Genomic DNA, 17196 nt, shown 5'->3' with positions numbered 1-17196 from the left:
TAGGCTTAAAAACCTAAGACCAAAGCACAACTATGATACCCGTATTTCATACATCACCATCGAATAACCCTTCCTTGTTTGTTTCATCGTTAGCCACTATCAAGCATGGGTGTATACTTTCTTTTGTCCGGCAGTTAATACTTGTACGTATATAAGAACATTCTCTCACATTTCGTCAATGTATGACTCCCCTCCCCAACCCCCAACCCCTTCCCAAGTATATGAATCAATACCAAAATACCACTCTCACCAACCACCAGCGACTGTGAAACCTCCTTGACTATTTAACCAATGTCCAGACTGACAATTAGGACATTCAACCATTCGATGCACTTATATTTGCAATTAACAACTGATTGTACCAATAAACTGCAATATCTACAATAAAATTATGCATAATTTAGCGTTCAACACAACCCGTCATGTGTCTGAACGTTGCTTGACTCTCGCTATGAGACAATGTCCATTTACGTGTGTGTCACATCGTGTCACATACTAGTATGTCAGTCGTAAAATGCTTTTTCCAATCAAGTCATACGCAAACAATAACATTTCAATTCTGAACAAACAACTCAAAACCTTTTGAAAGAAGCAGTGGACTACTTCCACTGCGAAACAAAAATCAGTAATGATGCAAGCAAGTGTCGTTTTACAAGAATATCGTCGATCTGTTTTTACTCAGCTTGTAGAAAATAGCCTGTTTTGACCTTTTTCTGTCTTTTCTGTTTGTCCTGAATGTGACACCGCCAACCTGTTTCTCTTCAATTCCATCAACTACTAGTTAATGCGGCCGCCTGAACAGTTGGCACAGTAAATCAAAACAAAATCAATATGAACGCGAACTTGTAGGAGGAAGAGAAAATACCAGTTATCCTCTATACTCCTCCATGTCTTGCCTTCATGCTTGACACCATTTTTAAAGTGGTATCTTCCGTAAGCCGCGTAGCCATGTGGATTGTGCGTTCGAGCACCCGGCAACGAACCTGCGTATAGATAAACTATATCGTGTGTTCTTCGACAAAATGGCATATGAATAGGCAAAGAAATCAAGTTTATCCTTCATAGTAATGTAGTAATCTGACATGCGAAGCTGTACTTTGTCAGAGACTCAGTCCTACAACCACCCTCACGACACCCCTTCCCCACCCTCCCCATCCTTTCTTTCTCTCACAGAAACATCCAGGAGTCAGTCCTACAACCACTCTCACGACACCCCTTCCCCACCCTCCCCGTCCTTTCTTTCTCTCACAGAAACCGACACCAATCAGTCCAACAACCACTCTCACGACACCCCTTCCCCACCCTCCCCGTCCTTTCTTTCTCTCACAGAAACCGACACCAATCAGTCCAACAACCACTCTCACGACACCCCTTCCCCACCTTCCCCGTCCTTTCTTTCTCTCACAGAAACATCTAGCACTCAGTCCACCAACCATCCTCGCTACACAACTCCCCCACTTTCCCCGTCCTTTCTTTCTCTCACAGAAACCGACACCAATCAGTCCAACAACCACTCTCACGACACCCCTTCCCCACCTTCCCCGTCCTTTCTTTCTCTCACAGAAACATCTAGCACTCAGTTCAACAACCATCCTCGCTACACAACTCCCCCACCCTTTCTTTCTCTCACAGAAACCGACACCAATCAGTACAACAACCACCCTCACGACACCCCTTCCCCATCTTCCCCGTCCTTTCATTCTCTCACAGAAACCGACACCAATCAGTCCAAAAACCACCCTAACGACACCCCTTCCCCATCTTCCCCGTCCTTTCATTCTCTCACAGAAACCGACACCAATTAGTCCAACAACAAACACTCACGACACCCCTCCCCCACCCTCCCCGTCCTTTCTTTCTCTCACAGAAACATCCAGCACTCAGTCCACCAACCATCCTCGCTACACAACTCCCCCTCTCACCCCGTCCTTTCTTTCTTTCACAGAAACATCCAGCACTCAGTCCAACAACCATCCTCGCTACACAACTCCCCCTCTCGCCCCGTCCTTCTTTCTCTCACAGAAACATCCAGCACTCAGTCCAACAACCATCCTCGCTACACAACTCCCCCTCTCGCCCCGTCCTTCTTTCTCTCACAGAAACATCCAGCACTCAGTCCAACAACCATCCTCGCCACACAACTCCCCCTTTCGCCCCGTGCTTCTTTCTCTCACAGAAACATCCAGCACTCAGTCCAACAACCATCCTCGCTACACAACTCCCCCTCTCGCCCCGTCCTTCTTTCTCTCACAGAAACATCCAGCACTCAGTCCAACAACCATCCTCGCTACACAACTCCCCCTCTTGCCCCGTCCTTCTTTCTCTCACAGAAACATCCAGCACTCAGTCCAACAACCATCCTCGCTACACAACTCCCCCTCTCGCCCCGTCCTTCTTTCTTTCACAGAAACATCCAGCACTCAGTCCAACAACCATCCTCGCTACACAACTCCCCCTCTCGCCCCGTGCTTCTTTCTCTCACAGAAACATCCAGCACTCAGTCCAACAACCATCCTCGCTACACAACTCCCCCTCTCGCCCCGTCCTTCTTTCTCTCACAGAAACCTCAACCCACTAAGTCCAACAACGACCCTCACTACATCCCTTCCGCACCCTCCTCTCTCTTTCTCTTACTCAGAAACCGCCAACACTCAGTCCAACATCCACGACCGCCCCAACCCTGGTCGAACCATCCATTCTTTCTATTTTATTAATCTCCACTAACCCAACAACCATTCTCACTACACTCTTTCCTCATCCTCCTTCTGCTATAACACAGAAACCTCCACCCACGCAGTCCAACATTCACTAGCACCCTACCCTCTCCAACCCCTCCCCTCTTTCTATTACTTTTCAGGGGCGGTGGGGTAGCCTAGTGGTTAAAGCGTTCGCTTGTCAGGCCGAAGACCCGGGTTCGATTCCCGGCATGGGTACAATGTGTGAAACCCATTTCTGGTGTCCCCCGCCGTGATATTGCTGGAATATTGCTAAAAGCGGCGTAAAACCATACTCACTCACTCACTATTACTTTTCAATCTCAATCAACTCCAATCAACATTCTCATTAAATCTCCCCCATCTCTCTCTCTCTCTCTCTCTCTCTCTCTCTCTCTCTCTCTCTCTCCCTCTCTCAACTCTTTCGTATAACGCTCCACCCCAACGCTATACAAATCGCTTCACAAATTCAAAACATACAAGATCCGTCTACGAGTTTAAAGTTCTAAAAGCGAAGCATTGTGTCGAGATGATTTAATGGAAGAGTTAACACGTGAGTGCAACCTCCACTCTGTCATCAAGGGTTAATGTCCCCACGATATGAAGGTCTCTGGTGTATTATAGCAATCGAAACAGATGCTCGACATGGCTCGTAGCGGTTCGACCATACAAGGTTAATGTGGTCTGGTTTTAATTACCATATTTGTCGTTACTGCCACTTAATCCCGAATAAGCCAGCTGCGATTATCTCTGGTTCATTTCCCTTGTAATATTGATGGCTGTGCCAGGGGTTATGGAAATACTAATCGCGGAAGGCACTTTAGCATTAATGGCAAAATCAGCCGCTAAAGGACTAGTTAATCAAGATGTTGGTGTCTACTCAGATGCTAGCTGTAACACGGTTTAAGTGCCTATCTTGCATACAACCGAGAAAATCCGTTTGCTCCTCTATGTCTCATAGCACAGCTGATTGTGCATGTTCGGCGGGGCTTGCAGTCGAACAACTCTGCAACGTGTTAGGTAGAACGATGACTGAGCATGTGCAATACTTGACATGATACCAATTCCCCAGAACAATGCTACTGTGATGGCTGGGACATACCATAACACCAGTCGGGGCATTCACGCACATGCATCATTGAGAAAAAATATCTGGTGAATATTACGAACACATTTAGTAACAGCCGCCTGAAGGTTAGTAAACAACGAATTTACTATCGTGCACGGTAGATTGCACGAAGGTGCTGACGATCAGTAAATATCACTTATTAAAATGAGTACAATTCACTACTTTAATCAAAGTGTAAAAACAAAGTGTAAACACATACAAGGCGAAGTTAGGACTGTGTTTCAATCCTAAGCCGTATGCACATTTGGTGTGTTGTATCTGAACACTTTTAGGGTCTAAACACATGAAATGAGCTATCACATCATAACCTTAACACCACCTTAACACAACATCCCCATAATCGAAACATGTTTAGAATGTAAACACCTTTAAACATGTTTAGAATTTAAACACCCCTGAACATGTTTAGAATTTAAACACCCCATACCATGTTTAGAAGTGGAATACTACAGTAACTATATTTAATAAAGTGCATATCATCAGGCTATAAGTCAAATATGGATGAGATGTATCATATACATATATATATATATATTATATATATATATATATATATATATATATATATATATATATATATATATATATATATATATATATATATATATATACAGTGAAATTAGATGTGCAGATTCACAGGCACGTCCATATTTAACACGTACAATGTTAACATAAGAGCATGTACAAATAGAGCATGCTAATTATGGTGACTAGGAAAACTGAAATTTATGACGACAGCAGTCTCCATAGCACGGGTGGCAGAGTGAAAGACTACTAATCAAAGGAATGCAGGTTTAAAATGTTTTGTCTTCATCAATGTGTTGTTGTTGTATGCTTAATAGCATTTCGCTCCTACGGGAAGCAGACAATGAAAGTATATCTGATTACTGCTTAACCTGTTTCAGTTAGTGACAATAAACACACTGACTTATTAGTAACGTTTAATAACATGTTAGTGTCTGAGTGGACAGAGAAACTGACTAAGTTAGGAAACTATTTCTGTCAGTGATGTTACAACGTGTCAGGTTTGATGTCGGGTTAATCACCCACAGCCGTGTTATAACGTGTTATGATGATTGATGTTGGGGCAATCTCGTACATGGATGTTACCAGGTGTAAGTTGTTTGATGTCGGGGCAATCTCGTACATGGATGTTATGAGGAGTAAGTTGTTTGATGTCGGGGCAATCTCGTACATGGATGTTACCAGGTGTAAGTTGTTTGATGTCGGGGCAATCACACACATGGATGTCACAACGTGTTGGATGGTTTGATGTCGGGGCAATCACACACATGGATGTCACAACGTGTTGGGTGGTTTGATGTCGGGGCAATCACACACATGGATGTTACAACGTGTTGGGTGGTTTGATGTCGGGGCAATCACACACATGGATGTTATGAGGAGTAAGTTGTTTGATGTCGGGGCAATCTCGTACATGGATGTTATGAGGAGTAAGTTGTTTGATGTCGGGGCAATCTCGTACATGGATGTTACAACGTGTTGGATGGTTTGATGTCGGGGCAATCTCATACATGGATGTTACCAGGTGTTAGTTGTTTGATGTCGGGGCAATCTCGTATATGGATGTTACCAGGTGTAAGTTGTTTGATGTCGGGGCAATCTCGTACATGGATGTTACAACGTGTTGGATGGTTTGATGTCGGGGCAATCTCGTACATGGATGTTACCAGGTGTAAGTTGTTTGATGTCGGGGCAATCTCGTACATGGATGTTACCAGGTGTAAGTTGTTTGATGTCGGGGCAATCTCGTACATGGATGTTACAACGTGTTGGATGGTTTGATGTCGGGGCAATCTCGTACATGGATGTTACCAGGTGTAAGTTGTTTGATGTCGGGGCAATCTCGTACATGGATGTTACCAGGTGTAAGTTGTTTGATGTCGGGGCAATCACACACATGGATGTTACAACGTGTTGGGTGGTTTGATGTCGGGGCAATCACACACATGGATGTTACAACGTGTTGGGTGGTTTGATGTCGGGGCAATCACACACATGGATGTCACATCGTGTTTGGTGGTTTGATGTCGGGGCAATCACACACATGGATGTCACAACGTGTTGGATGGTTTGATGTCGGGGCAATCACACACATGGATGTCACAACGTGTTTGGTGGTTTGATGTCGGGGCAATCACACACATGGATGTTACAACGTGTTGGATGGTTTGATGTCGGGGCAATCACACACATGGATGTTACAACGTGTTTGGTGGTTTGATGTCGGGGCAATCACACACATGGATGTCACAAAGTGTTTGGTGGTTTGATGTCGGGGCAATCACACACATGGATGTCACAACGTGTTTAGGTGGTTTGATGTCGGGGCAATCACACACATGGATGTTACAACGTGTTTGGTGGTTTGATGTCGGGGCAATCACACACAAGGATGTCACAACGTGTTTAGGTGGTTTGATGTCGGGGCAATCACACACATGGATGTTACAACGTGTTGGGTGGTTTGATGTCGGGGCAATCACACACATGGATGTTACAACATGTCAGGTGATTTGATGTCAGGCAATCACATACATGGATGTTACAACGTGTTGGATGGTTTGATGTCGTGGCTAGCAAGCATATGATGCACAGCGTTAGGTTGTTTGAGGTCACAGGATTCATTTTCATCAAAATCAATGCATCAGTACACCAGAATCATGAAAAAGTCGAAATTGATGAGTTCCCCATTATGTTTACGACAATCATCCCATGTCGCCCAGTTATCGAAGGCGCAGCAATTCGATATGCAGCGTTGCGTACCTCAGGCGTGCCAGACATTTATAATCCTATGTTCGAATCCCGGCTCGCCCTGTTTATGTTTCTTGGTTCGTCAGCACCATACCCGTTCTCGTGGGTTTCACAACAATTTATTTCTGTACAACATTTTGATATAAACAGTTGGTATACATCCCATTTGACATATTCCATTCAGTCAAATATAACGCTCACACTCAGACATTGGACGGCCAGCATCAATGTATAAACATATTAAACAATATTGTGTTAGCCATTAATGGTATTTACTTCAAAGTAGACTGGATGTAATGAACAATTTGCAGCAGTTTGATCTGGATGTTGTTAAACTACGTTGATGGACAAAAATATTCTCAAAGTTTTCGAAACATGATACATGATATTTTAAAAAAAATGATTTTTAAAACAACCCTTCTCGCACATTCATACAGTAGCACCGGTATAAAAGTTAACATTCTACACTAAACATTATGTACATAATTCAAAAACCCAAAACCTTTAAAAGGTTTCAAAACAAAATGAAAAATTGTAGAAGTTGACTAAACTGAACTGGAACAGACAGTTATTTTGAAAACTTTACACGATTCGAAGCGTCCATAATGTTTTTAAGCACTTTTGTTCTTCGTCGAATTCTGTGTGTACATTGATAACTATTGGCTTGTCGTAAAATGATACGTACAAGATGTCCTTAAGCTTTAAGCTGACAGACAATAGTCTTATTTCAGAACACCTGGTTCCTTTGGCACCAATATCTGTTCAACCCAGGACTAGAGACATGATCACGATGCCATATGACGCAGGCAAGAACGTTCTTCTGATCAACGTGGTCTTCACGCAGACATGCATCTTTGTTGGCATTCTTCAAGTGACTTCCAGTTGTTCTCGTTCCCTCCGCATCCTCCATAGTAGAACTCCTCGCACTGCCCGGATGTAGTGTTGTAGAAGTAGTTGCGTAGGATGGCTCTGCAGATACCAGAGTCCAGGGGAAGCAGGCATGGATTCTCTGATAAATAAATGAATAGATAAATAATAAAAAAAAAAAAATGATAATAACAAAAATAAAAATAAATAAATAAATAAATAAATAAATAAATAAATAAATAAATAAATAAATAAATAAATAAATTTTGCTGAGTGCGGCATTAAACACAAACACACTACCGTGGTCATATCGTAACATTGTCTATAGTTTGAGTGAATTAAGATTCGCAGTATATAACATCTAGAAGATCGTGTCATGCAATAAAACTGATGCAACACATTCTATAAATACTAACCACATTCTTGTTGACATCCCTCCATCGTGTCGAAGTTGTTCTCGCTCGGGTCGCATCCTCCATAAAAGAAGCCCTGGCACTTGGAGGAGGTGACATTGTAGAAGTACTTCTGGAAGCCCGCCCTGCATGGACCAGTCCTCATTGCCTCCCGGCACCCTGCAACCAAATAGCATACACTGTGTGATCAAGTACGTTTATGGTAAGTGAGTGAGTTGGGTTTAACGCCGTTTTTAACAGCATTCCAGTTATACCACGGCGTGTCAGCTTAATGTGGGAGGAAAGCCCGAAGAGTTGCAGATCCAAGACGTTTACCATTTAGGTGAAACCCACGAGCACGGATATGGTGCTGACAAACCTAGAAACATAATCGGGGTGAACCGGGATTCGAACCCACAATCATAGGTTTCTGGGGGGATTCGCAACTCTGCACAGCGAATCGAGGCGCCTTAAACGACTGGGCCACCCGTACCCCCAGTACGTTTATGTCTTAATACTCCGTCTTCTTAAGATGGAAGTTTTACGCTCGTTTCCAGTAGAGTCGATTTAGCACTTTTGTTATTCAAACAATTCTCCAGCTTGTATAATATTTCCGAAAAAAACGGTTACTGTGTCAAGATATAATCAAAGTTCATCGATATCAATTCTAACTTCGTGTTGAGCATATTCCAAGATATAAGAGTGCTGCACGTTTACGACATCGCCCCCCCCCCCCGCCCCTAGATAACTTCAGATATTTTCAACTGAATATTAAACACATAATAAAATCGACTAAGATGTATATTGTCATGTGCTCTTCAGTGTATATATTAACTCCGTGGGATGTTTATATTGAGAAACAACTTGTATGTTAGTTCAAATCGCATTATCATTATTGCTAGCGTTACTATTTCACCCACATCAACGCAATGACTCTTGAAAAGGCACGCGAATAGCAAATGCGTTAAATAGTTAATTAGTAGTGTAAATAGACAAAACTCACGTGGCCTCAGGTTGACAATTTCCTTCTTGCAGCATGTGCCGGTCACCTCCTGTGGGGTTATTAGGCAGGAGTCGCCGAAGTCGCAAGCGGCATCTGACGTGCAGGAACGCCCGTTGTTGCAGATATCGCGGCTCCTTTGGAAGATGGTTGCTGGCGGGGTGGTTGTAGTTGTTGTAGACGTGGTCGTAGGTTTTCTAGTTGTTGTTGCTTCGATTTTCGTTTGAACTATAAGTTATATATTATTTATCATTATTATTTACAAATGCTAGGTAAAGCATACTTATTATTTCCTCTATATTGGTTTCAGAAAATGTTAACAGCCACTGTTTCGATCTGAAAGTGGGATATAGGTTTGTTAATTTGCTGTTTGAGGCTGCATTCAGCAAAAAATAAGTTATATAACGTGCGTAATCGAGTTTGGACCTGGTAAAACAATGGTTGATATCTTGAGCAACGCCCCACGTCGTCTGGGTACGATGACACGCAATAAACAAGTCACCAAGCCTTATCACCCGACCCATTTCGATGCATCTATATGTGGGGGTGTTTTTGCGTACAATGATCATTTGTGTGACGATGTGCGGTATGTCTTCAGCGCTTCACTCACTGAGTGCAGTGAGTGCAGAGTTATGTGCCTTGGGTACGCCAGGAACCTATGATAGTGAGTTCGAAACCCGGTTCGGCCAACATTATGTTTCTAGGTGTGTCAGCACCCTTTCCGTCCTCGTGGGTTTCAGCAAAGTAGCAAACGTCTGAGACACGCATCACTTCGGGCTTTCCTTCTGCCATAAGCTGACACACCGTACAACTGGAAAGCAGTTCAAAGAGGCGTTCAACTCAACTCACTCACTCACTCACTTACTTCTCTCATCCTTCACTCACCATCAGTGTTGTCAACACATGTTGCTACTGATCTAGCGAACCAGCCTCGCGACTTGACCGTCTTGCACACTTGACCATATCCACATCTGACCTTCTGAAAAAAGAACCAAATTGTGGAAATGAAATACGACATTTGTTCGGTATGAGATCCCTGAATTGAAACCTCTGTCATAAAAAGTGAAATAACCCAAGCCAAATAAACTTGATTTGTGTGTTTATTAACAAAAGTTACTTCTTAAATATGTGACAGGTTGCCTTGACGTTCTAGGCACAGTTACGTTAATCTACAGAGTTGCGTCCCTCAGGCGTGTGCCAGGATCAGCACACTACAATGTGAGATAGCTTACCGAGCATGCATCTGAACAGGAACACATATCACACCAAATTTTCTGTTTTAAACATATCTCGTCGCCGCATCGGAAGTTCTTGCAAACTGGAAGAGAAAAACAACAGTTAAATATTGACAGCATGATGTCCAGGGTGTGGTGTGGTGGGGGTGAAGTGGTGAGGAGTGTGTGTGTGTGAAAGTGGGGGGGTGGGGGGTGGGGGAGGGATGGGCAATAACATAGGTCTTACAACTTGGCGGAACCCTCGAACACGGGTACTGAATCATTGTCAAGACGAATCTAAGATTCAAACCCGGGGTCAGCGGATCCTGGCAGGTCAAATGACCTTCAGCCACAGGGCCACTTGTATGTCACACGTTCAACCATGAGTGGTCGTACCATATGTTCACAGCATTAAAGTTCGTTAAAATACCTTCCGTCGACAGTTAGCATTCCAGTACAGACAAAGAACAACGTTCTTGTGTTTTACGTCTTGACATGTCTATTTCTCTTCTTTATCACTTCTCGTAAACATAAAACATTAACGCCAGAGAATAATCAATCTTGATTATCTCCAGAAACAGATTCCATTGGGTGGAGAAAATAGCTGTGAATACCATGCGAACGGATGATTGAAAAATCAGTGATGACACCAGGTGTTCGCGAAAAGGTGAACATGCCCTGCCAAACCGGTAGCACCTGTCACTCACATAATTTGCATTCAAAACTAAGCGTTTGTTCATTTATTTTACACTATTTCTTCCCTGTTTCCAACAGAAGTTTGTATTCTGCGGAGGAATGACGCCATGTACTTTCCGAAGTCTACCTTCAACAATGTCTATATAACTAAGTTTAAAATTACTGCCACGGTTTGAAAGTAAATTACATATGAGTAGGGACATCCCCAACAATAGGAAAAGGAAGATTCGTGGACAATCCAGGCCGAAGAGATCAACAAACGAAGAACACACACATTAACAAAACAGCCATGTTTAACACATCATTGCCATTTGAGACACGCAACCATCAAATACTCCATGATGTTAACTGACGCATCTGCGACTTAACTAACTAGCGCTGTGAGTACAGATCGCTGTGTACACATCCTTATTAACGCTGTTTGCCGTGTACTCGCTCGCCAGGGTACACCTGGGTTGCCTGGTCTTCAGGTGAGACGAGACGTAGAGAGTTTATATGAACAAGGGAGGGAAAATAGCACCTCCCTGCAGCATACCTATTGGGAAAGTCTATGATCGCCTTCATGGAACTCTGTTGCATCAGACACGCCGAAAGGGGAATAGTAGAATGTTCTTGTATTATTTTAGTATCGATGGTCTGGAGAACGGCAAAGAATGTGGGGTTCCAGGAGAACGTAATGCTCCAAACCTTCACATTTTTCTCCTTGACATTCGTATCGTTTTAAATCACACATATGTGGAACGTTCTTCTCAACATGCTGTAACGATCTCATCTCTCATTCGGATCTCATTACTGTCGTAGCTTATATATTATCCGTAACTAACTTTATTAAATGTCTTTGGAAGTTGCACATTAGCCATACTAATTATACAAACTTTCTCTAAAGATTTATTGTATACGCTTCATTGCTACTTGAAATGATAACCTTACATCTGAATGTAGTTATAATAATTAAATGTGTACCTTTAATTACACAGCTCACAGTTGACATCTTCTAATGACCAGTGTGGTGTTACTTACACCCTTACATCCGAACAAATTATTTTAACGTTGTACTAACAAGTTCTCAGAATTACACAGCGCACAGCTGGTTTATTGTAATAAACAGTTTTTGTGACTTTGATCCTAATTTCACTTGGGAATACCGATGTACGGTCATGAGTCGAACATGATAATACCGCCTGTACCATGATTCGAGATTATGAATGGCCATTAATATTTAGAAAGGACATCTGAAAGAAACTGACATATCTTACTTTTACAAGAGTACACAAGTTGATTAAGATTCAAATGATGTGATGCCCGGTACAAGAATAGGTTCAGGTAATACCATTCATTAAGTGAATCCACCTGTATTCATATCTATATTCTACTGAAAAGAAGTTAAAGGACACCCGATTACGTCATATTTATTCAATCTGTCAAAGCATGACATGACAGATCCCCTATAGTAATATGAAGGAGTAGGGTGTTCTGTAACTTCTTTTCAGAAGTACATATTACATATATTTATGTGCGGCGTAATTCATTTTTAATCTCCATTAAGAAAATCTTACCTAAGTCTTTGAAATATTCGAACGGCTCTGCTGCAACTGATAGAGTGACGAGGCACATAAGGCAGAATACTACGGTTGAAGGCATCTTGTTACAAACCTGAAAAAGGTAAAATGGTGGTTCTGAATCTGATCTGAGAGTTACATATTTTTTCGACACAGTGTTACGCCGAAATTGGTGGGATGCTTGAAACAAAACATGATACTTGAGGAGGAACATCCTCACATCTGAACCAAAATATATACTGAAACAATATAATAACGCAATGCCGATTACGAACAACTTTAGAGAAATAATAATGATTTCAGTCTTTTCTTGATGTGTTCGGGTCACATGACACAATTAATAACCAGATATACAACAACGAAATGACTATTTTTTAAGCTTTTATACATACGCAAGTACCTTTAGTAATTGTATCTTTTTATCAAAATGAATCACTATTAATGTCTACTTTCACGACAGTAAGTCAGTTATTAATACCGTATTAATACAGAGAAAACCTGAAAAGTCTCATAGTTTCAGTATATATCCAGTTGAAATATTGTACAAGTTTTGTCAGTACAATGTAATGTTACATTTAGCCCAGTTCTGTCAGGTACTGTCTAATACGAACATGGCAATGTGGTTAAATGACATGGCGATATTCAAGAAACATCATTCCGATGACATTCTTTAAAACATACATGAAATATAAGAAAATATAAGAAAATTACTAAAGTGTTATGATTCAATAAACAGAACTCACCTTTGAAATATAGCTATACTCCAATACAAAACACTCCGTGGAGGTAAGCGCACAGTCGACGTTCCGGTGGGTCTTTCTTAGTGTCGTTGCAAGCACTCAAAGTATCTGGTTCATCTCTCCGCGCAATACGTCTTTTATAGGAGAGGGAAACAATAGACAAGCAAACAAACCAACCTAAATGTGTTCAAACAGGCGGTACACACAGACAGCTTCTACCCATCCAATTAAAATTTAGAAGTAGGAATACGCTGTCGCATTAGCTATATTGACGTTGTCGGATGCTATTTCGGTACTGCTGACGTTAGAAGTGTGGTCCAATGATACTCTTTGTAAACGTATCTAGATTTGAACATGTCGCATGGTGGTGAATTAAGAGTCACTGTCTCGTGAATCAGAGTATATGAAATTGTCTATAGGATTGGTATCTTCTGATTGTACTGGGTCGGAAATGAACAATGTCGGAGTAATAAAAATACTTTAAAAAAGTTTTCTGAGGGATGAGTGTTGTATTTTATTTCAATCGAAAATACGCCTACATTCAGTATACATTGCTTTGTGATGGGTTGGATAATTAAATGAGGTCGACGAATGTGGGAGTCGCCTTTCCATTACAAAGTGATAGATCAACTCATATTCATAAATCGTAAATGTTGTTTTATATATTATGTAGATACTTGAGTTTTGGGCGAAAATGGTACATTAACTTTAATTATGAAAACATTAATAATTTATAAACTAAACAAACAATGCAATGGATAACAACATATGGTGGTGTATCCTCAAGTTGCTGGGGCTATGGGGGGGGTTGAGGGGGGGCTCGATTGTTGTGATTATGGAATGGGTTTTACCGCTTTTAATTAAATATACAAAAGCATTGGGGGGGGGGGGGGGGGGGGGGGGGGGTGCCAAAATATAGATAAAACTCAAACGTGATCTGAGGGTCCATACTAAACTCTTTCCAAGCCTCAGAAGAGAGAAGCAATATCCTATTATTTAAATATAATTTCCATATTCATAAGAAAAGAGAGTCGATTGTACGTTTCCGATCATATCATGAGCATGTGTGTATGAATCATTATCAGAAAGTGATGAGACCAGGTGTTCGCGAAAAGGTGCCCCATCTTTGGCACCCGTCTCCAGCACAGCCAAAAGCATGTCAGTTGTTCATCTAAAAAAACCACGATAACATATGGTACAAGTCAAAATAGGGAATTGTATCCGACATTGTTTTTGTCACCGGACATTTGGAAATGTCCTCCACGTGTCTACCATAAAACTGTTTGAAAGCTTTACTAATGCCTTGAATGTTGTAACCTTGATCAAACAGCTTCTGAGCATGAGTTGCAGGAAGCTCTTTGAAATCTTGGTAGAAAGAGTATGTTCGAGTGTAACTCAAAAGGTGTGAAATGTAGATACCAGGGCCTGGAACTTCAGGAATTTGCTCGACATGAAGGGAAAGTTGACTTTTGTTAGGTTAAAGTCATCCCTCTTGTCATACAGGCCTGTGGAGAGTGTTTGTCATTCTGAATCTTTATGCTCAAAACATCTAAATATGAAAAATACGAAGTGGTCTCACTGGTCTCTCTTATTCCTAGTTCTGGTGGGTAAATCAGTGGAAGGGAATTGACTATTTGAACGATATCAGATCATCGAAATCCTGAAATTTAAGTTAAACTTCTTGGCCAAATTACCTTGTTATAACTTTGCTAATCCGAGCAGACATTCTGATACATATGCATAAACAAGTGTTACATATTTGATATTGTTACATTTGTCCAGTTTGTAATGACGTACGAAAGATAGTATGTTTTACTAATTTACAAATATTTAGGAACTATGATAATGATTATTCATGATTCATGCGAATAAATAAATTCACTGGGCACATTAGAAATGGTCTGATTATTACTTTATGCAAAGACCGATTTATTTCAGGAATGTATATTGGCCTATGACCATATTGAATGCAGAGTTTGGTCAACTGGTCGATTGATTGATTGATTGGTCAATTGATTGATTGATTGATAATACATACCAAAAAATCCTTGAAAACAATTAATACATTAAAAAGTCATTTAATTGTTCTTTTGTAAGATAAAGCTGAAGAACAATTTATCAATCAGTTGCTCTCCTGCAATGGGAACGTGGTCACGTCTTATGTTATGGTTGTTCTGAAGGCAGATGGACAGACAGAAACATCCACGACAATATCTTCATTTGTGTAACTGTAAAGTCAGTTCTGGGAATGACAGGTCCATCAAGACACGGAAGCATTGGCTTTAATAAATCAGCTTGTAATGAGTCCAGGTGAACAGGACAGACAACTAAATTAAGTACAGTTTGAACAACTCGCTATGCACTTTCCCCAACATGCCCTACCGTTTAGAACCAATCATGGACTCGTCATCTTAATACTTCTGTACAAACGACTGACGGGTCTGGATTTTTAATTTGTTTGTTGTTTAACACTACACTCAGCGATATTCAAGATCTATGACGAGGGTCTGTAGATAATCGAGTCTGGACTAGACAATCTAATGAGTGACATCGTGAGCATCGATCTACGCAATTGAGATACGTTGACATGCATCAACTATGTCAGCAAGCGTGACCATCCGATCCCGTTAGTCAGCTCTTACAAGTTTAAGCATAGTCGCCTCTTAGGACAAGCACAGGTTGCTGAAGCCATTTGGTAACCCGTATCTTCAACGGTCTGGAGTTTTGAGCCTATGTTAAAATTATATTATTACTAAAAGGTATTGTAGGTGTTAGCGAAGTGAAAGTGGTAATACGCTTTTGTGAAACTGTTTGTCTTATATATGTTCTTCTCAAGTTCGTCGTCTACCGATTTTGCCGTTCAGTTTACAAGCAGATGTTTTCCCGCTGTGTAGGACTTTTAGAGAAGCAGATGCTCGCTAAAGCGTATTGATTTGGGGTTTTGCACTAATCAGCACTCAACCAACACCACATTCTAAAACACCTGTCTCATTTCAATGTACAGCACAGAATATAATTACACAGACCTTCTGTTAAACATAGGATAATAAGTGTCTTCCAACACGAGCATTTTAAATGTATTTAGCTTAATTAACTACAGCGCTAGGATCTTGCAATGATAAAAGGAGGTTGAATTTGTGATAGTTTGGATGGAGAACCTGGTTTTGATATAAGTTTGTCTTATATCATCAAACACGGGGTAGATAAATATATAGTGGTATTCCGTTTCAACACAGTTTAAGCTGCATAACGTACATTTACGTAGAGTTCGTGGAATATTTGCATGCTGCTCATGTTCGATTTCTCGATCATGACAGCTTATTAGAAATCTGGAAAGATCAGTTTTTAGTTTAACTGACAGCATGAGTTTCATATAGGTTTCACAATTTATAAAAGTATTGAATTTTGCATAATGCATTTTGAGGAGGAAAGTTGTTCACTCTGGCATGTGTACTGAAAGTTTGGACACATTTTTAGAAAATATTGTTTTGTTTCCACACGTTTGGAAAAACACTCTTCGCCAAATCCTAGTCTACACATACAATTCCTAAGCTTTGTAACCCAATTTATCTCACTTGTTCATCATAGATATACATCATATAATAACATTTCCTAGATATGCGACATTCAGACATTGTGATATTATTTTGCCAATATTTATTGAATCAGTGATGACACCAGAAGTTCGCCAACAGTAACGTCTGAATAACACGTACACGTACACACTGAAGATGATGATATACACAGTCACTCTCGAGTGTGTATGACGTAAGTTGAACTTGGTTTGGCAACATGTATTGCTTTGTTTTCTGAACGTTTGTCCAGGTGATTCCAAACACATTTATTTGACTAAAGTTACATCACACTAACTCGATTATATCAGCGGCAATATGATTTCATGTCTCCAACTACTGATAACTCGACACTTCCATGACTTCAGCTAACGAGGTTTCACATTATAACACGTCAAAGCCGGAGAATAATTAATCTCGAATATCCACCGAAACACATTATATAAAGCTCAAAAGTAAAAATGGAGATGAAATTTATAGGAATGGATGGCACCAGGTGTTCGCAAAAAAGGATAAGCACGGGAGCACCCACTCACAC

The 17196-nt window shown here is 41.0% G+C and overlaps 2 protein-coding genes across 2 annotated transcripts; one reads left to right on the top strand and one right to left on the bottom strand.

Annotated features, from left to right (window-relative positions):
* The first annotated feature begins 1082 nt into the window (after nucleotides 1–1082).
* LOC139443667 (sialidase-like) lies at nucleotides 1083–2714 on the top strand. The gene is made up of 2 exons (XM_071224610.1): nucleotides 1083–1648; nucleotides 1946–2714. The coding sequence occupies exons 1-2, from the start codon at nucleotides 1083–1085 to the stop codon at nucleotides 2712–2714; spliced, it is 1335 nt and encodes a 444-aa protein (XP_071080711.1).
* Nucleotides 2715–7337: 4623 nt separating this feature from the next.
* LOC139444097 (papilin-like) lies at nucleotides 7338–13203 on the bottom strand. The gene is made up of 7 exons (XM_071225003.1): nucleotides 13090–13203; nucleotides 12344–12440; nucleotides 10110–10195; nucleotides 9763–9856; nucleotides 8881–9105; nucleotides 7902–8057; nucleotides 7338–7627 (listed from the first exon to the last, which is right to left on the bottom strand). Exons 2-7 carry the CDS (start codon nucleotides 12426–12428, stop codon nucleotides 7455–7457), a joined length of 819 nt encoding a protein of 272 aa, XP_071081104.1. The 5' UTR covers nucleotides 12429–12440; nucleotides 13090–13203; the 3' UTR covers nucleotides 7338–7454.
* Nucleotides 13204–17196: the final 3993 nt, after the last annotated feature.

This window comes from Haliotis cracherodii, unplaced genomic scaffold, assembly GCF_022045235.1.
Source record: "Haliotis cracherodii isolate W230 unplaced genomic scaffold, xgHalCrac1.p SCAF_5, whole genome shotgun sequence".
Lineage (NCBI taxonomy): Eukaryota > Metazoa > Mollusca > Gastropoda > Lepetellida > Haliotidae > Haliotis > Haliotis cracherodii.
This window is presented reverse-complemented; position numbering and strand designations above follow the sequence as displayed.